General features: G+C 41.2%; 4 protein-coding genes across 5 annotated transcripts; 2 read left to right on the plus strand and 2 right to left on the minus strand.

Annotated features, from left to right (window-relative positions):
* Nucleotides 1–639: 639 nt before the first annotated feature.
* Nucleotides 640–6,827, minus strand: mfsd11 (major facilitator superfamily domain containing 11). Its single transcript, XM_028412340.1, has 14 exons — nucleotides 6,423–6,827; nucleotides 5,960–6,121; nucleotides 5,816–5,871; nucleotides 5,492–5,599; nucleotides 5,332–5,411; nucleotides 5,147–5,243; nucleotides 4,919–4,977; nucleotides 4,633–4,789; nucleotides 3,844–3,887; nucleotides 3,700–3,765; nucleotides 3,483–3,608; nucleotides 3,168–3,342; nucleotides 2,897–3,032; nucleotides 640–2,810 (listed from the first exon to the last, which is right to left on the minus strand). Exons 2-14 carry the CDS (start codon nucleotides 6,053–6,055, stop codon nucleotides 2,649–2,651), a joined length of 1,362 nt encoding a protein of 453 aa, XP_028268141.1. The 5' UTR covers nucleotides 6,056–6,121; nucleotides 6,423–6,827; the 3' UTR covers nucleotides 640–2,648.
* A 332-nt stretch (nucleotides 6,828–7,159) lies between these two features.
* On the plus strand, nucleotides 7,160–10,744 carry srsf2b (serine and arginine rich splicing factor 2b). 2 transcript variants are annotated; one of them, XR_003671096.1, is made up of 4 exons: nucleotides 7,160–7,740; nucleotides 7,987–8,311; nucleotides 8,915–9,067; nucleotides 9,661–10,744. XR_003671096.1 is itself a non-coding variant. In XM_028412397.1 (3 exons), exons 1-2 carry the CDS (start codon nucleotides 7,379–7,381, stop codon nucleotides 8,288–8,290), a joined length of 666 nt encoding a protein of 221 aa, XP_028268198.1. In that variant the 5' UTR covers nucleotides 7,160–7,378; the 3' UTR covers nucleotides 8,291–8,311; nucleotides 9,661–10,744. The 2 variants fall into 2 exon arrangements, 1 of the variants encoding a protein (XP_028268198.1); XM_028412397.1 differs by lacking the exon at nucleotides 8,915–9,067.
* Nucleotides 10,745–12,505: 1,761 nt separating this feature from the next.
* Nucleotides 12,506–14,281, plus strand: eif1 (eukaryotic translation initiation factor 1). Its single transcript, XM_028412410.1, has 4 exons — nucleotides 12,506–12,695; nucleotides 13,402–13,565; nucleotides 13,654–13,755; nucleotides 13,830–14,281. Exons 1-4 carry the CDS (start codon nucleotides 12,665–12,667, stop codon nucleotides 13,872–13,874), a joined length of 342 nt encoding a protein of 113 aa, XP_028268211.1. The 5' UTR covers nucleotides 12,506–12,664; the 3' UTR covers nucleotides 13,875–14,281.
* A 3,330-nt stretch (nucleotides 14,282–17,611) lies between these two features.
* LOC114440047 (polyserase-2-like) lies at nucleotides 17,612–21,972 on the minus strand. The gene is made up of 10 exons (XM_028412315.1): nucleotides 21,854–21,972; nucleotides 20,875–20,895; nucleotides 20,596–20,758; nucleotides 20,161–20,432; nucleotides 19,729–19,874; nucleotides 19,354–19,648; nucleotides 19,074–19,242; nucleotides 18,720–18,973; nucleotides 18,527–18,624; nucleotides 17,612–18,447 (listed from the first exon to the last, which is right to left on the minus strand). The coding sequence occupies exons 1-10, from the start codon at nucleotides 21,942–21,944 to the stop codon at nucleotides 18,121–18,123; spliced, it is 1,836 nt and encodes a 611-aa protein (XP_028268116.1). The 5' UTR covers nucleotides 21,945–21,972; the 3' UTR covers nucleotides 17,612–18,120.
* Between the last annotated feature and the right edge of the window lie 1,367 nt (nucleotides 21,973–23,339).

Consider the following 23,339-nt stretch of genomic DNA (forward strand, 5'->3'; position numbering starts at 1 on the left):
GCGGACTGACGTGACTCACTGGAGAAGTTACCTTACTCATCACAGTACTTCAAGTAACGACCCCTGTCGTCACAAAAACAAAAACACGCAGCGGCAACAACAACACAAATCAAAGTTACTTTGGTGTGGCTCATCTGAAACGTGGCTTCATTAGTTGGTTTCCTGTCGCTGCAGCATCACTCCGGCTGCAGTAATCTCAGAGGTGGCTGAATGTAATCAATCAGTCCAAGCAGTACCCATGGAAAACACAATGATTTGTCATAAATAAATACATACCCATTTATTTATTTAATGCCAATTGTATTTTTACAACGGTCTGTATTTATGGCAATATTTATTCATTTATGACTAAAGTGGTTTTCCATAGCAGTCTGGTTGGTGCTTCTGTGGATAAATGTTTTTTCTCTTCCAATTTGAAAGCATTTTTATTGATTTGCTCCTTGTTTTATATTTTTCATAGCTTACCCATGAACATAGACAATTGATTTCATTTTGCTATTGTCGTTAATGCCAGGATCATCGTTTCTGTATGTTGTGTGTGTGTGTGAGGTGCAGCTTCAGCCAAACCTAAAATGAATCTAGCCAAAAACCCTTTTCCTGTCGACATCAACATGTTTGGGTCACACAGGTAAAAACACGTCATGTTCAAAATAACATTTTATTGAAAATAAAAACAAGCATGGTGATGTCCGGGTGTCGATTACTACATTCAAGTATAAAATCACCCTCATTGTACTCATGCATTTCCCTTATTATTCATGATTAAATCCATTGTAGTTGCAACATGAAACAGAAGTTGAGCAAACCCACCACCCTGTTTTTTTTAATCTAGTAATAAATAACTAGAATAAAACATTGTAAATCAGAACTGGACAGTCTAAACATTAACAAAATAAACTTCAGCATCTGCGATGTCACTCCTTGATGCTCTTTCCCAATACAGCATTACATACAGCTGTCTAGAACAGACAACGTGTGTTAAGGCCCATATTTAGCACTGTGTTCTTTTGGCATCAGGTTGGTTTAAAATGGGGGAAATTGTACTGTTTGTACTGGTGATAAAAGAAGATACAGAACATAGATGAGGAGCTGAGCTCTGTGAGGCTCATCTTTAAGATGCTTTTCAACCCTTCCACAAACTTGCATTAACTTATGGCTGACTGTCAACATACTTTAAATGTAATGCAATGTAAATCTGAGACTCCACTGCAGTTGTTTAGTTTAGGCATAAGCAGCTCGTCTTATTTAACAATGCTCATTGGACCTTTGCCTGCAAAGGCCACGCCTTCTAAAACCATGTCCTTCAAAGGATGCAGCTCCAGAACTGAGACAGCCTCAGGCAGGCAAGTGTTTACATGTTGGCAGGTTGCATTATGTGAACAGTGTTTGTTTGTTTTTTTTCATTCAAACATCTCAGGCTCTATTGCCAGTGCAGCTATACATTCTGCTGTGAAACACAACCGCCAGCAAAGAAAAGAAAGGAGCCTTTTCTTTCCTTCTTTCAGGCACAAACCAAACAACTTCTGTTAATTTCATCTGAGCTCATGCAGTTACCTGTAATTATGAGATTTTTCTTGGAATGCAGTCACAAGTCATAATAATAAAGACGATCCGGACCTAATTACAACTGAGCCAGTTATGCAGCACTTTGACATTAAAACAACAGCATCACAGGAGATTGCAATGGATTTAACACTCGAAGAAAAATGAAAAGCAGTAATGGAGCGTCTGTATAATGATTCCCTTTGCATTACGTTGTTCTCAATTACTTTAAATGAGAGCAATCAAGCCCTAGAGGGCTGGTAAACTTTAGCTTTCAGAATATTGGTTGTTAAGTTAATTTTAAAGTTGTGATTACCTTGTGACTGTAGCATAGCAGTGGATACACAACACAACTGCTTCATGTAGACCCGACAGTGACTGTGTGCCTTGCACATTAAAAGGAAGAATTATATTCTTACAGTATTACATTGTAATCAAAGTAATGGTTTTACAGAGGACAGAGCATTTCTTAGGAACTATTTTCAGGAATGGATTAGTTAGTACTGGTGTCAGAAGGATAGTGTTTTTGTGTGAGTCAAAACAAACTGCAGTGTGTGTTCAAGATAATGAAGGAGAATTGGACCCATTGCAGCTTTATTTAATTTTAGGATATATTTGGTCACTGCTGGGTCTTTTTTGTTGGATTTGTTGAAAAGATGAAATATAGAAAATATCACCAAATTTCTACTGCAAGTCTGCACCAGCAGAAAACATTAAAACCTGATTTGCAGTACAGTCAGTCTCATTTCTCCCTTCATACTGCCACTAGCATTACTGTGTTACATTACTGTTCAGACTGTAGACTTTTCAGAATATGTTTAGATTAATTGCATAATCATGTGCAAAAAAATAAAGAAAAGAAGGGCAGCCAAGAAATTGAGGTATGTCAGGTGTACACATAAAGCCCTCCCCCTTTTAGATTTATCAGATAATGTTAAGATCAGATTGAGTATTTGGCTCTGGTGTAATCACTATCAGGCTCTGTAAAAAGCAAACATACCACAGCATCAGTCTCTGGGATACGTTTGCTGTACCTGGGTGGCTTTTCTTCTTTACTTCTTTGGAGAACACCTCCAACTGTGCCCTCGACAACCCCGTCAGACAGATCAGATGCTGTCGTAGTCTGACGCCCGTCTGCTGGACTCAGCCACCCACTCTGCCACAAAGAAGCTCATTGAGCCCAGAAAACCCACCACGACTAGGATGAGCAGCTGCCAGTGCAACAGCAGGTAGTTACTATAGAAGAAGGCCAGAGCGGCCATGATGGACTGGAGAGGAAATAAAAGCAACGTGTTAAAACTCGCTTTCTGTTTAGTGTCATTTTTCATAATATAATCGCTCTGTTTCTAATCACCTGTATGAACTTGAAGACAGCGAAGGCAGGGGCACTGTTGTCTCGGAACAAGAAACCGATGATGCTGAGCAGCTGCGTGTTGAAACAGCTGTCTCCCAGACCGAGCAAGAAGCTACAGAGCAATGCCACGCCAATGCTAAACAACAACACAAACATTTAATTTAAAAAAGGATAAAACGGGTGAGACTCTGGCACAGTTATAATGAGAAGCCTCTCATTGCTGCTGTAAACTGAGCAGGAACAGTTTTTCAGTCTTTTGTGTTTTTTTTACCTGGGGGTGATATAGGCCTGCAGATCTGTTCCTCCTTCAGGGGCCAGAGGAGCATCACTGGCAATGTTCAGGAAAATCAAGTAAAAGGCAACAAAATGAGTGATGAGCCCCAGCAGCACCACAGGATTCCTCCCAAAGCGAGTGCTTTTGTTTAGCATCCCAAAGACGCCCCCTCCTGGTCAGATAGAGCACAGCAAGAGTGAATAAAAGAAAACTATTGTGATGACAGTCATATGACATTTCTGACATTGTTTCCTCTTTCTTTCTACATGACGTACACCTGACAAACACAAATGAGAGGCAAAGACAACTCACCTAAGATCTCTCCGACTCCGATGCAAATGCCAGAGATCCCAATTAAACTCTTTGCATCCTGACCAAAGCGAGTCATGGCGCCGATGCATGTCCCATAAACCCCGCTATAAAAGGTGAGCTCCAGGCCTGTCAGGACAGACAGACCAGCATGCATGAACTCAAGACTCACTTGTGCTCTCCATGTTTGTTCTAATGTTTAGATGCTGATTTCACCTACCTGTGTATCCTATTGAAACGCTCAGCAGCAGCATTTCTTTGGTGACAAACATTTTACAGGCTTTTACTGTAAACACAACATGGAGGTTAATGTTGACAAGGTCCAGTCTGGTTAGGATTTTGCAATGTACTTTAGGAAACTTACAAAAAGCATCCAGAGCCTGAGAGCAGAGGCTTGGTGGAGCAGAGCTGCAAGAGGAAAATGTTTATTCACTGGGCTTGTTTGGAAAGTTGATGTGCCTGATACAACTGCATGAATCTTTCTTGTCTTAAGCACTCCAGCTCCTTTACAGCCTCATACATCTTGCTGCATTTTCACCTTCCAGCTCATCCCTAAACTGGTCTTGGTTGCCATGGTGACTGTTTCACAGCAGTTTTAAAGAGAAATGTAGAAAAGACAACAAAGGATAGCATTTACAGTTAAAGGTCACCTGTCTCATCCTAAAAAGATGATTATTCCTTCTCTGGATGGAACGACCACAACTCCCATCTGTCTTTTTAAAACAATATTTTCCAGAGTTCTTTCCACAATACAGAGATATTTTCTTTAAAAAAACATGTCACTTTTATGTCCTCCTTCAGTATTAAACCCTACATATTTTACCGCAAAATGTCCACTCCAGCTGGCAATTTCTATCTTAGGGCTCCACCCATATTTGTTTTAACGAGGCGGTAGGTGAACTCAGATGGTGACATGCTGAGGCTCCCACACTGAGCTTCAGACCACTTCAAAACCACAATCCTCATACCCTATGGGTCACACAACAGTTGTATAGAGTCATCTTATCAGTGTTACTACTATGGAGGTAGTTAGCGAGAGGCTTTCTTACTCCCTAGCAAACATTGACCAAATAAGTCATTTTTTTTATCCTTTCTTATTATTTAAAAGTCATCATGCAGAGACAGAGGTCCACATTTTACAAAACACACTCACCTAGCTGAGGAGCTCTCTATAGATTCACCCGGCAGCAGAGACTCTGTCACCTCAGAAGGAGGAGATTCAGGGTCAGGCTTTCGAATCAGGAAGAAGAGGAAGCAACCGACCAGGCTGATCACCGTGAGGGAGATGAACACAGTCTGACGATCCTTGTCTGGAACAAACAACATGAGTCACATGCTTAAAATGACCTTCTGTGAGAAGTCGATGCAGGAAGTGAATTTTAGGAATAGCAGTTAACACACTCAAGTACAGTATAGGAAAGACACAGCAAGATTCATACCTGTTATGTGAACGTGTCCGTGCCAGGCAAGGTATATGTAGAGATTTCCAAAGAACAAGCTGTGGAATGAAAACATAAATGGCAAATAATAAATAACCATAAGGCACATCAAGTTAAATGTAAACTGGGTGATATATTAGACATACATTTTCCTAATTTGAATTTGAATTTGCACAGTGTAGCAGTATGGATGGGAAAAGCTAATAAATGCTGGATGAAAAGTCCCACCTGAACTGCAATAGTGCCCAAAATATGCCACTGTTCCTTCCAATGGTACTGTCAGTGGAGTTGATGGCAAGCACATTCCCCTGGGCTGTCCACAGCACTAGAAATCAATAATGAACCAGATGTAATATGTGCAAAAAGAAAAGGTCCTTCCAAGTAAAACTGTTCGTTAGATGAAGGTCCTTCACCTGCTGCTCCTATTCCAACAAATACAGACGCTGTGTAGAAAATCCAGGTGTATGGGTAAATGAACATAGCGATATAGCCGCTGTAGAAAACAAGGGAAGAGCATATCAACAACCAGGTTTAGCATGAAACGTTTAAAAACATCCTTGAGTGTGGAGTTACCTGTACAACAGCCCACTGAAAAACATGGAGAGCTGAGGCCCAATGACTGTCACCACTGAAGGGGCGATCAGGTTGGATGCAGAGAAAACTCCATAGATAATGGCCATGCTGCAAGTAACAGTAACACACAGTGTGAACACTATGCAGGCAAGAGGAAACGTTGTTAGTGTTTTCCATAGCTGAATATTTCTAGAAATCCTGACTGGAGTGTGTAAAGAAGGTTCCTTAACATGGTTTATCTAAAACTCAATTATCCCTCACGGATTTCTGAGTGCAACTGATTTGATTACAGAAAGTGCCACCAGGTCTGTGAAGCAAGTTTACCTTGTGTACCCGCTCCCATGGAACTCAGTGCTGTTGAAGCTCTTAATGACAGTTTGCTGTTAATAAAACAAAACGTACATTTCTGTTAAAAATTCAGAGATATTAGAAGTCAATCTGGATTGTATAACATCAAATTCCAAATACCTCTATATTGCCACATGTCTGAAAAGCAGTAAACATGAACATAAAGCCGAAGCCGAGGATAACGATATTCAAAAGCCTTTTCCCTTCTGGACCCATTGCGGAAGAGGTTTAAATTCCTTGAGGAAGTCAAAACAAGAATAATCCACAGCAGGATGAACACACCTGGGAATAAACAGACAGGAAGTACACATAAAAATCACACATTTTAATGTATCGTGGTCTGTGGTCTAGAAATGTTGGTGGGTACATGTCGAATATGTTGTCTGAATTACTTCAGGCCTGAATATCATGTCATATAACTATACCTGACAGAGCAGGTCATATTTGAGAGGTGTTTGTCCGGGTGTTAGTTTCTTAACAGCAGAAATAACACCGCAGCCGATTACAAGAAGCAAAGCTGTATTCTCGTATGTATAAGTTTACAAAACAACTGTAACACAACAAACAACAATAAACAACTTACCAATGTGCCGAACTCGTTTAGCTAACACTTTGGCTCCTCTTACTGCCAACTCAGGGTGTCTTTAGTGACATAGTTCGCTCTTTGCGTGAAGTCCGGTGTTATTAGCCATGTGTATTCTCAATATAGCGCCTAGACTAACTTTAACATATTGTTTCCGTCGTGTAAAATTCTGCTGAGTACTCTCACCGCATCGCCGGACAGGATTTCCCAGAGACAAGGAAAGGCTGTCATGTGAGTGAATCAGCTGACTAGCTAGCGTTAGCATGAGCTACTTTGATTTGCAAACGCTTAGGAAGGTTAGTGAAGTCCTCGCTAACCTTACAGCTTAACCCAATCCAGTTGTTTTTACATCGATTCCACTTTAATGCACTCGATTCAAATATAGTCACAACTGAAACTAATTATAGACCATTGTTTTTGATAATTAAATGAATATTAAAAGATTTAAAACACAGAGCAGCAATGTGACTGGTATTAACGCCATGCTACATTAATGCTACAGCTAGCAAGAAAGCTAACTAGCTAAAAACGTCCGATGACGACCAAGAATAAAACAACATGCAAAAAGACATTACCATGCAATAAATGCTGTGACTAAATGCTGTGTTTGGGGATACGTATTATCAAAAAATGACAGTATTATGTGTATTGTTGACGTGTTTTGGTGTTTAAATTAAGATAATCAAATAAAGGTTATTCCACAAGGGGGCGCTAGAGCTGCGGGCACCGCCTATTTTCTATCGTAGAAGAAATTTTCATGGCTGACTTGAGGAATGGTGTCGCGTAAGAAGTTGCTTGAAAAGTGTTTTATATAGTAACTGTGTGGTCCCAAACCTCCACAAGAAGTCGTGTTTAATTCTAAATTACACTACTGTCTTTGCGTGGACGTTTTACACATAGTTTGGCTCTTTGTACAATCTAGAAACTGTTTTAAGAAAGGCTGCCTGGATATCACAATGAGTTACGGTAGGCCTCCGCCAGACGTTGATGGGATGACTTCCCTTAAAGTGGACAACCTAACATACCGCACATCGCCCGAGAACCTCAGACGTGTTTTCGAGAAGTATGGCCGGGTGGGGGATGTCTACATACCCCGAGACCCCTACACCAAAGAAAGCCGGGGCTTCGCGTTTGTTCGGTTCCACGACAAACGGGACGCCGAGGATGCAATGGACGCCATGGACGGTGCGCTGTTGGATGGACGGGAGCTGCGGGTACAGATGGCCCGGTACGGCAGGCCCCCCGATTCACATCACGGTGGGGGACGGAGAGGAGGTCCGACGCGCAAGCACAGCGGGCATGGACGCCGAAGCAGAAGGTAAAAACAGTGGTAGCCCAAGCCTAAACCTGATCCGCTGTTCGCCTTTACTCCCACTGATCGATACACGTTTCATAGAGCAAAAGTACAAACTGCTACGATCCACTCTGAATTCTAGTGATACAAAACATAATCATAAATGATTACATACACTATCGAGTTGTATTGATTTTATTGTTCATGTCCTAATTTCTGTGCCAGCTTTTATTTTCCCATTCATTAACTTTACCTACTGGATGTGTTCAGCCGTTCCCCCAGCCCAAGGCACAGAAGATCCAGCAGATCCCGCAGCAGGAGCCGCTCTCGTTCCCGAAGCCGACCCCGCTACAGCAGATCCAGATCCAGATCCAGGTCACGGTCCTACAGCAGGTCCAAGTCTCGCTCCCCCAGGAACAAGAAGACCAAGGCGCAGTCTCGTTCCAGATCTAGATCCAGGTCCCGGTCCAAGTCAAGGTCTAAAAGCCATACTCCTTCACCCAAAAGAAAGTCCAGGTCTAGATCTAAGAGTCAGCCCAAGTCGGCAGCTGAAAATGGAAGTGATTTTCCATAGAGCTCAGCACATCAGAATCTGGTGAGTGGACTCTGCACCAACACAGACAATAAGCATTTGTGTTTAAAACATTTTAGGCACAGGGTGGGAGATGTTGAAGTAAAAAAATGGCTTCAGCTGCTGGTAAGTTCATCTGATTTAGAAGCCATTTTATTTGCTACATTGATGTTCAGATAACATCTGGACTGCAGCAACTTTTCTTTTAAATATTAACAGTTGCTCAACAAACACATTACAGCCTTCAAAGGTGAACAGTGGTGTTTTTATCCAAAAATGAAGCTCTTGAACATTTATGTTGATGAAGATTCTCAGTCATCCAGGTCATCATACGTAGAGAGGATTGAAGCAAGGCGTCTGGACTTGTAGAGTTTTCTAGAAGACGTTTCGCTGCTCATCCAAGCAGCTTCATCAGAGTGGATCTTCATCAGCAGAACTGATGAAGCTGCTTGGATGAGCAGCGAAACGTCTTCTAGAAAACTCTACAAGTCCAGACGCCTTGCTTCAATCCTCTCTTGAACATTTATCACATCTACAGCGTGTTCTTATTAATATAAGTAGCACACTACATGTTGTTTAAGAACAGTTCTGACGGTAAACCAAATCTGGAATTCTCTTCCTCCCAAGCTGCGGCATCCTGTTTGCTAAAGTGGAGTTTGAGCTGAGCTGAGGCAGTATGAGCAGTTAAAAGGTGTGTGGTGAAGGCCGCCCGCAGCTGGTGAGGGTTTCTGTGCAACAGCAGCAGGGTGGAGGCAGTCAGTGTTGGTGATTGGTATTGAGGTACGTCTGTCAGACCACCAGGGGACATAAACTGTCCTCCAGGTTGTGGTACACCTGTACTTGTCCAGCTCACCTCCCACTTCAGTTCCACAATGTTTGATTTCTCTTATTTGTGTTGGATTAAAAGATGCACAGGATGAAAGGGCTGTAATCAGATGGGACACTTTTTGGCCCAGTGCCTAACACTCTGAACACAACAGCACTGGAGAAAAGTAGATTAAAGAGTTAGTAGAAGTAGCTAATCAGCTGGCTGATCTTCTCGCCTTATGGGTTCACCTTCAGCACTACATTCATGGCATATGGGACAAAAATGTCACTTGCATTAATGAGAGATGTCATTGAACTTTCCTGCAATTGAACCTTGCAGTGAAATTAGCAATATTTAAGCTGTGCAGTAAAATGACGTGTCCTGCATGGTTACAGTCAAAGGGTTAACTGAAGACAAGGATAAATATCAGTCAACAACAATATTGCATGTGGAGTTGATGCTCGCTTGTAATCAAATAATTAGTTATAAAAACATAAACATGAGTGAATTATTTGCTTGAAATTGTTTGTGAAACTTTTCGTCTGATGTTTGCTTGTTTCAACAGTTTCTGTTGAAGACTTCCAAGATCCCAGACCCACGTGAGCAACGGTGTCCAGATGTAAAAGGTTAAAATTTTGCCTTTTATTGTTTTGTTTTATTCATTTAGTTTTAGGGAGGCTGTTTTCATTTTGTTGATGTCTTCTGATTTTGTTTCCTTTTTTTCACAACTTGTTTATGGTTTTGAAAGTGTGGTGTCATGTGTGTTTCAAAAGGCTTCATGACTTTGCCAATCCTGACATCACTGGTCCATGATAAGTGGTTTTCACAAATCCAGCCACATGCAGCATCACAAAAGAAGAATGGTTAATGCAAAAAAAGTCACTTACTACTGTGCCAGAAAACAATTTCATTTAGATAAAGTACGCAGGTTTCAATACAAACATTTTGATTTTTTTTATTGCTTTTCTGATTCCAACCCATCATGAAGATTGTAACTGTGTGTGAGCTTTTAGTTTAGCCTTGGAGATTTACTCCTGGGTGACGCGGATTCATGCATGATGCCAGGAAGCCAAGCCAATCCCAACAGAACCTAGCACACTGATCTCACTTTGTAGTATTTACCTGGTGTCATCAGTGTCCTTGTAGAGATTCGAATCAGCCATAATAAGCACAGCTGTCCATTTCTTTATGCCATTTTGTGTAAACTTTCTTTTTCAATCAAAGTGACATAAAAATGAAGGAATGTTTTATTTCCCTGTGCAGGTTTTTTTTAGTTGTGCATGTCTTGTTTAATTGAAATAATTCCTCTAACCTACATTTTTTTTTAATTGCTGTGGCTCAGGGTGTCAGTTAATCTTAACCTGAATGTTGAATGTTATTTTGCATTTCTAACTGAATTTTACAGGGTCTCACTGCTGAACTGTTATGTGTCATTTTTATAATCCTGCTGTGTGTTTCTTTTGTGCACCTGGCGCAGTTGTGCAGCAGTTGAGTTGTGCTGGTTAGCTGTTACGATGCCGTGTTGCTCTGCTGAGTGCTTGGATGTTTCCAGTATTCTCCAGAATGCTCCTGTGACAACAGTGGTATGGTTATGACAGCCTCATTCAGTTTGACGAATATTCATTAAAGATTCAATGTTTTGTTCATAACCGTCTCTTCTCTCACTTCTCTGTACACATTGAAATAAATACAACAGAATTTGTATTATAGTTGTATTATGCAAACATGCAAATGATCTCAAACACTTTTTTTTAGTCTGCATATGAATTTGAAGTCAAACTGATTTTACATGTAACCTAACATCTGTTATGTAAAAGATAAGTTAAGATAAAACTTCGCAAAAATCCCAAAGGAAATTCTTGTGCCAGAGGTATCAAGTTACATTAAATGCAGTTAAGTACAGAGTATAAGTGTCACTATAATCCAAATCAGAGTACAGTACACAGTATGAGCACAATATATGATGCATGGATACAAATATAGACCAGTGGAGGGAATGACAGTGATGCCTGACATGATTATCTAGCGCTTCTCCCTACAGAAAGGGGAGGAGTTACACAGTCTGATGGCCACTGGCAGGAAGGACCTCCTGTGGCGTTCTGTGCTGCTCCTCGGTAGTCTCAGTCTACCGCTGGATGTGCTCCTGTAGGACAACAGTGTGTCATGCAGGGGGTGAGTCGTGTTGTTACGAATACTGAGGAGTTTCCTCAGTATCCTCCTCTCCGTCAAAAGTAATTCTAAAACTCAGACATCAGGTCAGGGAGAACTACTACTGCTAATGTTTGACTTCCAAGATTTTTTTTTCCTTTTGCTATTATCAGAAACTTAGTGACTTGTTTTACTCAATGTTATATTGTTTAAAAACATTCCTATTCATAAAGGATTTTAATCATTGTGTTGGTTTATTTGATCACAGCATTTTAAAAGAATAAATGTGTATTGAAGCACGCAGGTTTTCAAAGGTAACGGACCCAGTGGCATAGGAAGCATTAAAAATGTGGGGGGGGGGGGGTTGAAAAAAAGTACATTTTTTATTATAGTATATTATGAAATATAATATAATATGAAGTAGTTGCGATTTCCTGTGGATTTTAACGGTTGTGGTTGTTAAACTATTTTACCTACAGAAGTAAACGCTTAATGACTATTTCAGAGACAGATTCAACAAAAACTCATTGGCTGATTTTAAAACACGGTGACAGAAACTAATTCCAAGTGAAACAACAGTTTTGTTAGCCATACTGGTGCTACTACACTACAACAACAGATAATACAAAGCCTCCATATCTGCAGCCTTCTCTCATTTACAGAGACAAAAGTCTGGCAAATCTCCCTCATGTCCACCTGATTGAGTTTCCCCATCATCACTCACCTCAGCAATAGAACTTCCTCCACTGGCCCTACATGATGGCCCTGCCTCTGACTCACTCTCAGTATCAACCTCAAATATGGAGATAGATTGTGCTTTACTTTTCAATTAACAACCAATATAAGTGAGCTTTAAAATATATATATCATCAATGAAATAACATCAGCATATTTTGTTTGAACACAGTCTTCTCATCACCTGAGTTTCAAAAAGTTGTTGGGCCATGAACCAAACTGCTTAATGCAGATAATACAATACAATACCATAATGCAGGGGGGGGTAAACGGGCTATTTTAAAATGTGGGGGGGGGGCACGTCCCCCTCTGATATACTGGCAGCTACGCCTATGGTCCGTTCATATGTTTTTGTATTTTCCTGTTGCGAGGATAATACCTTAGCATAAATAAATTCTGGCATAACGACGTAACCCTTCCAGTAAGCTTGAGAAATGAAGGCGTGCCTGTCGGCGACGCGCCATTCGTACGTCAGCGGCGCGCTGACATCACTTTCAGGGCGGAGCTATAAAGGCTTGTTTTCCAGTCCAACAAACTCGCAGATCTCCATTTTGTTAGAGCCGCTGAAACCGAGCCGAGCGACGTCCTCTGAAAAGCCGAAACCCAGAATCGACATAAAGTCAAAGTTAGCTAACGAACTGCTCACTAACCAAGTTATTATCCGAAAGGAAAGCATATCTTGTCGTATGTCCTCTATCCAGAACCTCCAAACTTTTGGTAAGTCTTTTTGATCAAACTGAACCTTGACACAAGGTGGGGGAAGGGCGAAGCGAATGTTAAGCTTTTTGCTTACGTCGATATTTTCTTTTCTTTTCTACAGTATTTTAGCATTTAATATACAATTTAGGCTTTATATTGATTAAACTGACATACATGTAAATCGCAAGGAAATAATTTATGTACAAATCAGGCCGCATGGATTTGGGGATTTTAGTTGACAAGCAGAGGCCTACCGTCGGAATGGCCGCCTTTAGGCCCGAAATTCGCTAATGTTACTAACCGGCTAGCTTTTTCTTCACAATTGTCGGAGAAGCAGATAAAATTTCATTGTATAGCTGCTGTAAATGATTTTCACCACTCGAATTTTGTAATGTCCTCCACAGTAGAGCTTGATTCACCTAATAAAAACAAGCCGCTATGCCGTGACTCTGCTGTTATTCTTGTTGGCTGGCAAAAGGCACCGCTTAGCAACGGCTAATGTGGCAGACTGAGCTGTTAAGCTGTATATTTAGCACATACAACTGCGCAGTTGTTCTGAAATGTGATCCCATACGAATATAGAAGATCAGGAATAATCTCATTAGCATGCTCCGATTTGGGAAATGAGCAAAATATACGTGATGTAGCTCAGAATAACTGCCTTTATTTGGTCCTCGTTTGTTTTATTTTAATGGTGCTGTCTATTCTCCCCACCCCCATCCAGACCCCTTTGCTGATGCAACTAAGGGTGATGACCGCCTCCCTGTGGGGACAGAGGACCCCATCCACATAAGAATCCAACAGCGGAACGGCAGGAAGACCCTAACCACTGTCCAGGGCATTGCGGAGGGCTATGATAAGAAGAGGCTAGTGAAGGCCTTCAAAAAGGTGGGGCATGGTTTTGTTTAGATTTGGATCTTTTGTTGGGGAAAAAAATCATACCCGTTTAACACTAAACCTTTGCTTGGCCCAACAGAAGTTTGCCTGCAATGGGACAGTGATTGAGCATCCGGAGTATGGTGAAGTGATCCAGCTTCAGGGTGATCAACGCAAGAATATCCGGCAGTTCCTCATGGATGTAAGTTTGTGCCCTGCATGCTTTTGTTTACACAACAGAACCAGATTTTGATTGATCTTTTTTCATTTTCAAAGATTGAACTGGCCACGGAGGAGCAGCTGAAAGTCCACGGCTTCTAGAATCTGCTAGCAGCCCTCTCCCCTTCTCTCCTGGAAGGCCATTAAATCTCCCATCCCCCTCTTTTCCCCTTCTCCTATGTGCTACTGTTGCTCTTCCTCCCCCATTGCTACCCCTCCAGCTCCTATTAGCTGACACGTGAATTACCTCTGACAAACATGGGACTCTGTAACACCACCGCCCTCCTACAACACCAGGGGGCAGGCTCGCTCTCACAAAGACACACCACTGCGGCTCCACACAACATCAGGGATGAGTGGTGATGACCCTCCCCAACTCACTTCCTCCCCTTTGTTTATTTCCTTTTTAATTTTTCTTTTTAGGTTTTGTGCCACAGTAGGGAGGCACTGTTTCATGTAACATTTTTGTTTTGTACTTCAAGGTGTTTCAATAAAATGATGAGTCCATATATTGGGAGTGGAGTGGTAAATGGGGTGGGATGTGTCCTGAAGGGTCATGGTTGTTTTTACTGCTGAAATGGCTGACTTTATAAGACTGCGTGAATTAAGAGAGATGCTGAATATCTGAGTCTCTGTAGCCGGCATTGGTTATTTGCTTCCCATCGTTCAATTTTGCCCGAAGCTACCTGCCTGCTCTCTTGTTTGAGAGTAGATGTATAACAGTACTGTTCTCTCCACCCCTTCACCAACTAGCAGAAACGTATTCATTTATTTTGTAAGTGTTTTCGTAGTTGTCATGTGGTCAAAGATATGCCTGTAATGAAGGTTGAGTGATCAATGTGTGATCACAAGGTGCTGCAACACCAGGGTGGGAAAAGCTCAGCTCAGTAAATTGATCTAACTTTTACATTTTTGTGTTTTGTGGGAGTGCTAGTAGAGGGTTTCCTACTCTGGTGCTTGATTTGGTACCTACCATGTTTGTGGTCACTTGAATCTATAATTCCTTGCAATGCAATAATTTATAAGTTAAATAGTTATGCTGAAGTAATACATTAAAACTTAAAGCCATGGCCAGTTCACACTGTGCTATTGAGGGTGACAGAGAGTCTGTTTTGGAAATTCTACATTTGATTCAATAAAAAGTTGTGCAGTTGAGAGATTGTCTAGTGTGGGTGGTTTGTTCCCAGAGACTTTTAGGTTAACGTTAACCCTGTCATCATTTCATTGTAGAAGATGTGAATCCAGGTGCACATCACATCAGCAGAACCTAGTCAAATGTATGTATTCATGACTTGCTGTTATTTGAACAGCATGTTTTTATAGGATTTGTAGAGAAGTACCCCCCACACAGCAAAGTATATCTATTTTAGTACAGAAATAAAGCAAAACACTGGCTTTTTGTCTCAAAGGGATGAAATCCCAAGTCTATCTAACCATTAAGACGTCGTGTAGCTGCCTGAAATTATATACATAAATTATCCTGTAGGCGATATTAGTTTTAGCGTGAAGTTTGTTTTCGCGTTTGTCCTTTTTTTTCCCTTCCAGGCATCCATCTGACTCCATGGCAACGCTACCTCCGCCATAGTGCGAGCTAGTTTGTTTTTAGCAGAGGGCGAGGGATTCAAAACTCTGCCCCTTTCTTCTTAGTTTTACGATAAAAACTGGAAAATGTGACTTTAAAACAAATGGCCAGCGTTCGTATTAATTATTTACACTCCAGTGCAAACACAGGAGCACGCAGAGCGGTAAGCGGGTCTCTTATCTGTCTTAGCTTTGTGTTTCCGTAAAAATAAGATGGCTCGTTACGCTTCTTTCTTCTGTTTTACAAAATGACCAGTTGTAATGGATTACTTTAAATTACTTTATTGAAGCAATAATCTTAATTCTAAACAACGTATAATAATTCAGGCTCATTCGTCAATAAGGCTTATTTAACCGCCAAATTAAACAAAAGAGCTTTATTGGTCCTTTAACAAACATCTTATACAATGACCCCCTAAAAATCATTGAATATTGTGTTAACTTGTGTGTTATTTCTACTTATATGTCTTCGGTTTTGTTTTAAGCAGTATTAGAAAAAAACCATTTTACTTATAAGCCACACAGCAGTAGTAAATGAATGAAAGTCTAATGAATAAATCGTTTTAATTCTGTCTGTGCTTTTTCCCTTATAGAATTTCACAAGAGCTTCGTGACAGTAAAAACAATTATGCAAGTGAGGAGATATCATTATTACATTTGATCTAAATACATCTTTTGTAGCATCTCTCGAGCTCCCCAGGTTGTTTTAATTTCATTTTTCTTGTTCCTAAGGTGTTGTCCATTTGGCAGCTTGCTATCCCTCTCCCAGCCGTGCTGATGATCACTGTAAGTCTTTACATGGTGGTCCTGGGCATTGGGCTGTGGATCCGTTACTGCCTCAAGGTTTGTTCTCCAGGTCTGCTTACTGTTAGCTGCAGAGTTAAGAGGCATTTCCTTTAAATAACTTTTGTTGGCAGCAATGTAGACGTTTCTCTTGTTTGTTAATCAGGGTCTCACACGATAATATAAATGATCTACCTGCACTTTACGTTAGACATCTAAACACTTATTGGCATTTAATTGGCTGCAGTCTATCACAGCCAGTAAGTAGAGGGGTTTAGTCTTAGGGGTTTAGCTGATGTAGAAGGTCGGTCCATGGAAGCTGTGGAAACACAGGGAAAAAAAACAACAAGCTTTGAAATGAAATAATTTTATCTGTTTTCTTGCCAAAAGGACTACTGTTCATCAACATGTGGAGACTGCTGTCCAGACATTTCTGTGTGCTATCAGTGCCACAGAATGGCACAAACATGTGACTGTAAGCTGCCCACCATGGACTCATTTCTCCCTAATTCATGCCCTTCTTTTGTAAGTAAACTCACAAAAAACACCCCAAATCAGTTTATGTGTACTATGCTTCCTATTGAACTGCTAAATGTAGTCATAATTGAATGCTGAAATACACTTAAAACACCCTGACCTTCTTATATTGCACTTAAAAGCACATACGTCTCATCTTCCTACTTATAACAATATTTCACATCTGTATGTTTTTCCACAGGTTGATAAATGCGACTGTGCTTGCACCTGCCAGCCTCCTGAGTGTGACTCCTGCAACTGTCTCTGCTTTGAGATCAGGATCAAGTAAAAGACGCTGTGTGTACATTGATACTGGGATGATGCATTCATGAGGTAAAATAGCGAGCCAAGCTCTCCCTGGTCACCCTCAGATCATCACCAGCACCTTAAATGTCTTCTTGCTTTTAAGATTTCTAGACTTTAGACTGACAAGTGTTCTGTTGCTGCCGTCAAATAAGCAGCAGAGAGAAGCTAGAAAGCCGCTGTGTGAGTGAACCATTTGTCTGGTGCCAGCAGGCAGGTATTGACTGGCTGTGTGATCACCACCAATACTAAATTAATGCCTTTGACACTACTGGAAGTGCCTATGGTTTTTTGTGTACTATCAGAGTGGTTCATCATAACTCACTCTTAACTACAGGAACCAGAAATGTATTATTATTGTTTATTTTATATATTCTCTGTTTTGTATGTTTTATTCAATTTTGATTAAATTTCATTTGTAACTCCTCCCAGGAAATTCAGTCTGCTGGGCCTGCTTTATGCAACCTGCTCCAGGTTGGTGTCCTTGTTGTTGTTCAGCCTCCCAGCTGTATGCTGACTCGAAAAAAAAAAAAAAAAAAAAAAACATTTTAAACCACATGTGATGTTGTACAATTCAAAGCAAAACACATAGTTCAAGAGTTCTTTATTTAATATTGCAGTTATTAATTAAAATATATTCTCCCAAATGTACAATTACAGTAAAGCAAATAAAGGATTTTCATCACATTTGCATTCCCCTGTTAAGACACAAAAACCCTTTCAAAGAAAATAATCCTCAGTTGCAGTGCAGCTAGTATTTTAGTGCAAATACTGTTGTGAACATTAAGCGCATTATCACTGATATGAGGTAGAAGATGGACAGGCTAATCAATGGCACAATATTTCTGGGACAGTCACAGACTGCACAAAAAATAGATTAGAAAATGATGTAATATAATGATTTCACATTATCATCATACTCAGGTAAAAACATGTGAAAACGTTGAACGTTGAACCAGATTATGATCTCTGTAGCTTCAAAAATCATGAGAAGATAAAATGCCAGGCTACATATTCGAACATTTAGTCAGTGCAGATTAACAGCTTCTTCATTTTATACTCACATATATATGTATATATTAAATCATAGATTAGTGTAAAGCCTAAAAATTGGCTCACATTAATTTGCAGATTTTACATCATGTAAATCAAGTAAATCCAGGTTTTATTCCAACACTTGGAGACCCAAGATGAGGAACAAGAGATGGAAGAAGAAGAACAAGAGGGAGTGAGCAGCAGTGCCACTGATGGTGATCCCATTATTGGACGGTGAGGTCGTGCTGACAGTGGTGCTGGTGTCATTGGTGGTTGTAGCTGGAGACAAAAGTGACCCCAGTGTCTGTTTCAGGAAGGTGTTGAAGCGACTCAGTCTAGTGAAGGCCATCACTGTTTCAGCTCGTGTTCGAGTGGTGGAGTTGTTCACAGGTGATAACACGACTGCCTGGAACCAAGAGCCGTCCTGCTTACACATCAACGGGCCGCCAGAGTCGCCCTGAATGAAGAGCCAAAAGGTTTCCATGTATATTTACATATATAAAACCAAATGTATACACATATGTGTCTTTATTTACCTGCTCAAGTGTGAAAGCTGCTGTACAAATGCTTTCACTCTGTGATGTGTTGCCACAATTTAGCACAGAGGTCTGAAACGCCTGCAGAAGTTCCTCCACTAAAGTTGTGAAAGACAAGACATTGTGACAGCTAACATCTGGTCTACATATTGAATCTCAATCTCGATTGTCAGCCTCTGTGCCGTAGACTCACCTCCTCCTCGCCCTGAGCTCCAGCCAGCAGCCCAACATGTCGAGCCCACCGCAAACGTTCGTCCATTGTCCACACAGATGGGCTGGATGTAGTCAGACAGGGGGGGTTTGGATGACAAATGCAGCACTGCTACATTTGATCCGGTCAGGTTGCTCAGAGTAATGTTTGCCACATTCCGCGTCACCTCAAAGGGGTTGGATCCGTTCTGCTTCAAACGACCCAACACGACAGTCCACTCAGATGCTGCAGTAGAACTGTGGAAGATGAGATGTACTGAATTAGAAGTGAACAGACAAAACATGATGGCTGGTCTCAGTGGTGTCATCATTCCCCTTAGACTCTTCTGTGACTCACTTTGAGAAGCAGTCAGCATTGCTCAGCACAGAATCCACAGCCACCAGAGTCCCACCACAAACATGTCTTCCATTCTTTTGCAGACTCGCCACCCAAGGCCACTGGCCAGCTGTCACCGAGGTTCCCCCAACAGAACCAGAGTTCAAAGGAGCCTGTCCACAGACCACCGCTGGAGGGACGGTGACCCAAAGAAAAGTTTTCAAAGAAGCAGAAATTCATTTGTATTATTCCAGTAAATTAGGTAATACATATACATTGCTGTCTGGACATGAAGACTCACGTTTTGGTGTGGTGGTTGGAGGCAGGGTGGTTGTTGTTGTAGTGGGAGTGGTGGCTGGGACTGGCGGCAGGCCTGGACAGGTGACGCTGAGGTCACTGTCAGTCCCAGAAGACACGAAGGAGATAAAGCCCGGTTGGTTGGTAGAGATTTGGCTGTTAATCCAGGTCCGGTACTCTGACACTCTGGTGTAGACTCCTGGAAAATTGGGTTTAGCACAGCCATTTCCAAAACTCACAATTCCCCCCTGAATCCAGCGACCATCCTGCTTGCTCACCAGCGGACCCCCTGAATCCCCCTGAAGGACAGAAGCATTTTAAGGAGGTGAGGAGAAATGTTTACAAGACACAAGAACCTGACACGAACACAAACATTTACCTGACAGGAGTCCTTCCCTCCAGCACGTAACCCTGCACACATCATGTTGGTGGTGATTCCACCCACTCCATAGTCACAGTTACACTGTCTGTTGCCCACAATTGGCACCTGTACCTCCATTAGATTTTGTGGGAAGGGAAGAGAAACTAAGAGGGAAGAGGAGACACAAATGTAAATTCATAAACTACAAATCTGGCCTGTAACAGTAAACCAAAGAACTACAAGTTAGCTCTACAGCAATCATTGAGATCAAGTAAAATGAAAGAGTAAAAGTAAAAGTTTTAGTGCACTCAAAAGATACACAAAGCAAGGTGATCATTGCACAGTTTCATGCAATACTAAAGGTTACCAATTGGTGGCAGTGATACCACCCAAGTATAAAAGAACATTTAAATTAGAGAACAGTTTTGATGTCCTAACAACATGACCAACCTCCACTTCCAATGTTCCCCCAGCCGGTGACCCAAGTGTCAACGCCGCTGTAGAAGGTGCTGTCTGGTGCTGCCAGGCAGACGGGCGCGATGTAGGTGGTGAAAGTCACCGCTGAGGAGAGCCTCAGGAGGGCGATGTCATTATTACTTGTGTCAGAGTTGTAACTGGGATGAGTGATGATCTGACTGATTCTCCGGGACACCTCGTTGCTGTTTGTTCCTTGCTGGCTCTGACGACCTAGATACACAGTTATACTGCTTGGAGCGGGCGACCTGAGAGTCACAAACAGACACCACAAATGTGTTATTCAGTGTCCTTCAGTGTGCACATGTCTGCATGTGCACACTGAAGTCTAAAATGATATATGAATGTGATACATACGAAGATAGACCTGAGCAGGAAGGAGAAGACACGTTGTCCTTGGTATTTACTCACCCTGGGAAACAGTGAGCAGCAGTCAGCACCCATTCACTGCTAATCAGAGATCCTCCACAGAAGTGAAACCCTGATTTGTGCAGGCTGGCCTGCCAGGGCCAGCTGCCCACTGGGGCCACCGCTCCTCCCACTATCCTGGTGTTGAGGCTTGGCCTGCCACAGACTGAGGAGAGAAATTACTATTAAACTATTTTTATTTAACACCTGTCTCAGTGATGTGTGTAAAATGTGACAAATAGCCAAAGAACGTCAATCATTATCCACAGAAATGTTTCTTACCGGACAGCTGTGCTTTAGCCTCTGAAAGAACAGACAGAGAAGAAACAAAAGTCTTACAATGCAGCTATAATTGCTATAGATCACTTCTCTGAAAGAAACACTGAAAAGATGACCCTCAGCACCTCCTATCATGACAAACATTGATGGATGACATGATGCTAACATACTTTGCATACCTTTCTGTTCTAAGAGTCATCTTTTACAAACATTGATGGTGTTTAAATGGATCTGACATGTGTTGGAACAGGACTCTGCAGTGTCATCAGACTGGTTTGGCTGCTTTGTCACAGAGGACTAAATGCATGCTCTCTGACAGACAGGACACATAACCAACATACCGTACTTCTCTAAAATGTCTGTTGTGTTAACCACTGCGGGGTAGGAGGCATTCACTGACTATCGTCTATAATCTAAGCAAATATACTGTGTACATGACATGAAAAAAATACAGGTTTGAATAGTTGAAAGGTTCATTTCACATGGCATTTCTCATCTGCTTCACCAGGAACTTAAACAAGTTCCTGAATATTCTGACCGTAACAGCAGGATGTAGCCTGTGCATTGTTATAATAGATAGATAGATTATGTCTTAGCAGTCTTAGCAGTACAGGATGAATGTGTCATTCATTCATATTAAATCTGATATTAAATGTTTTAACATTTACAATACATTATATCTGAATAATTATCACACTGCGAAAGGAGCCATGGGCTCTACAGTAGAGATGCAGATGATGACTGACTTATTATTTCAATCACATGTTTGAATTTTTTAGCTCTCAGGGCAAAAATGTGAATGAGTCCAGTTCAAAACAGTTTACATTTGAGTTCAGTAGTTCAGTGTCTGTGATACCTTCTGGCACATATTCATTCACCAATCCTGCCACTATTATTTATTTAAAGTAAAGCATTGGTATAAATGTACTTCCTCCTCAGTGACACTCTCTCACCCGCTGTGTGCAGTAAACAGGACTCTTACCTTGTGTCAGCAGAATCAGCAGAGACACCACACAGATTACTTTGTAGAGAGCCATTACTGAAAGCACACGGCAGCAGCACTGCTCCAGCATAAATAACCTTCCTTTCCCCTCCCTTTCTCTAAAATACAAACACACCTCTTTTTCACCTGCTCAACGACACGCCCGTCACACTGCAATCACCTTGCTCCTCCTCACAATCAAATGTGTTCCTACTTATGTTAATCAAGGTTTGTAAGCTAAGTAAAGTCAGATCAGAGATTAAACCACTTCTTTCTTGGGTCCTCTGTGTGTATTTGGGTCCATCTCTGATGTTGCAGTTGTTTCTGATAGATAAGACATTTTCCCTTTATCTCATCTTACATGTTTTCAGTTACATAACTGCTTGTGACACAAAGAGGTCAAGCTATCCAACATCTCCTGGAAATGTAAAAGTTTGGAGAAAGGTCTCCCCTGAAGTCATTTGCTTTGTAACTTTGTGGCTGCCAGATTGAGATTTATTTACTTCAGCTACCAAAAGCACTTTTCTGGCTTTTAAAAACACATATTATTCTTAACCACATTTTAGTATTGGTATTTTCAGGATAAACATACTTCTTCTACTTGAGTTCATACCATCAACGCTTCAGTGCTTTAGTTTATTTAATCTGTTAAGATTTCTTTCAGTTTGTTCAAATAAACACATTAAAATAAAGTATTTTGCCTGAGGTGAACACCGGCACAGTCTGGCACAATCACAGCCTCACTTTAGACCGGGAATAACATCAGGAAGGAAACAGAAAAAACAAAATGTATGTAAATGTCACCTGACAACATTCTACCACACACACACTAGGCCGGTTCAATCTGACAGAGCACAAGAAATGACTGTGATTTCAACTTGTGCTAATAATGAAAACTTGAATTGCAAAACTAAAGTAAAGGGGTTTGGTGACGTTCAAAATAAAGTGTAGTAGACACAGAGTCCATGAGTGTAGCCACTGTATTACTTACATGGTTGCTGGCTGATAGCACGGTTCTTTTGTTCTTGAATCATCGGGTCACGTAGTGACAGGGATGGATTCAGTTTCCACACCCTAAAAGTTCCAAGAAATGAGCTGAAAACAACAGCTGCCGGGCAGGAAGGAAAACTATGATGTGAAGCAATCACTTCACACTCTAACACCAGATAATTACACTGAACTGGGCTGGATTTAAAGGAGAAATATTTAAGTTAATGAAACACTGTTAAAGACCTGCTGCTTTACATACAGTCAGCAAACATTAAGCCTTTCAGATGGTATTTTTGTACAAGGAAGACGCTTTCATTCCCTCCACATGGATTCATCTTGATCACAGTTTGGATCCTAGATCCAAGCAGCTTCATCAGGTTTTACCGTTTGGTAGGGAAACAGGTTTATATGTGGTGGAGGACTTCAGTGGGTGGGTCTGTGTGAAAGTCACATGACTAAAGCTCTAAATGTCTCCAAACCTACCTGTGCTGGTCAT

The sequence above is a fragment of the Parambassis ranga genome, chromosome 8 (genome assembly GCF_900634625.1).
Source record: "Parambassis ranga chromosome 8, fParRan2.1, whole genome shotgun sequence".
Classification (NCBI taxonomy): Eukaryota; Metazoa; Chordata; class Actinopteri; family Ambassidae; genus Parambassis; species Parambassis ranga.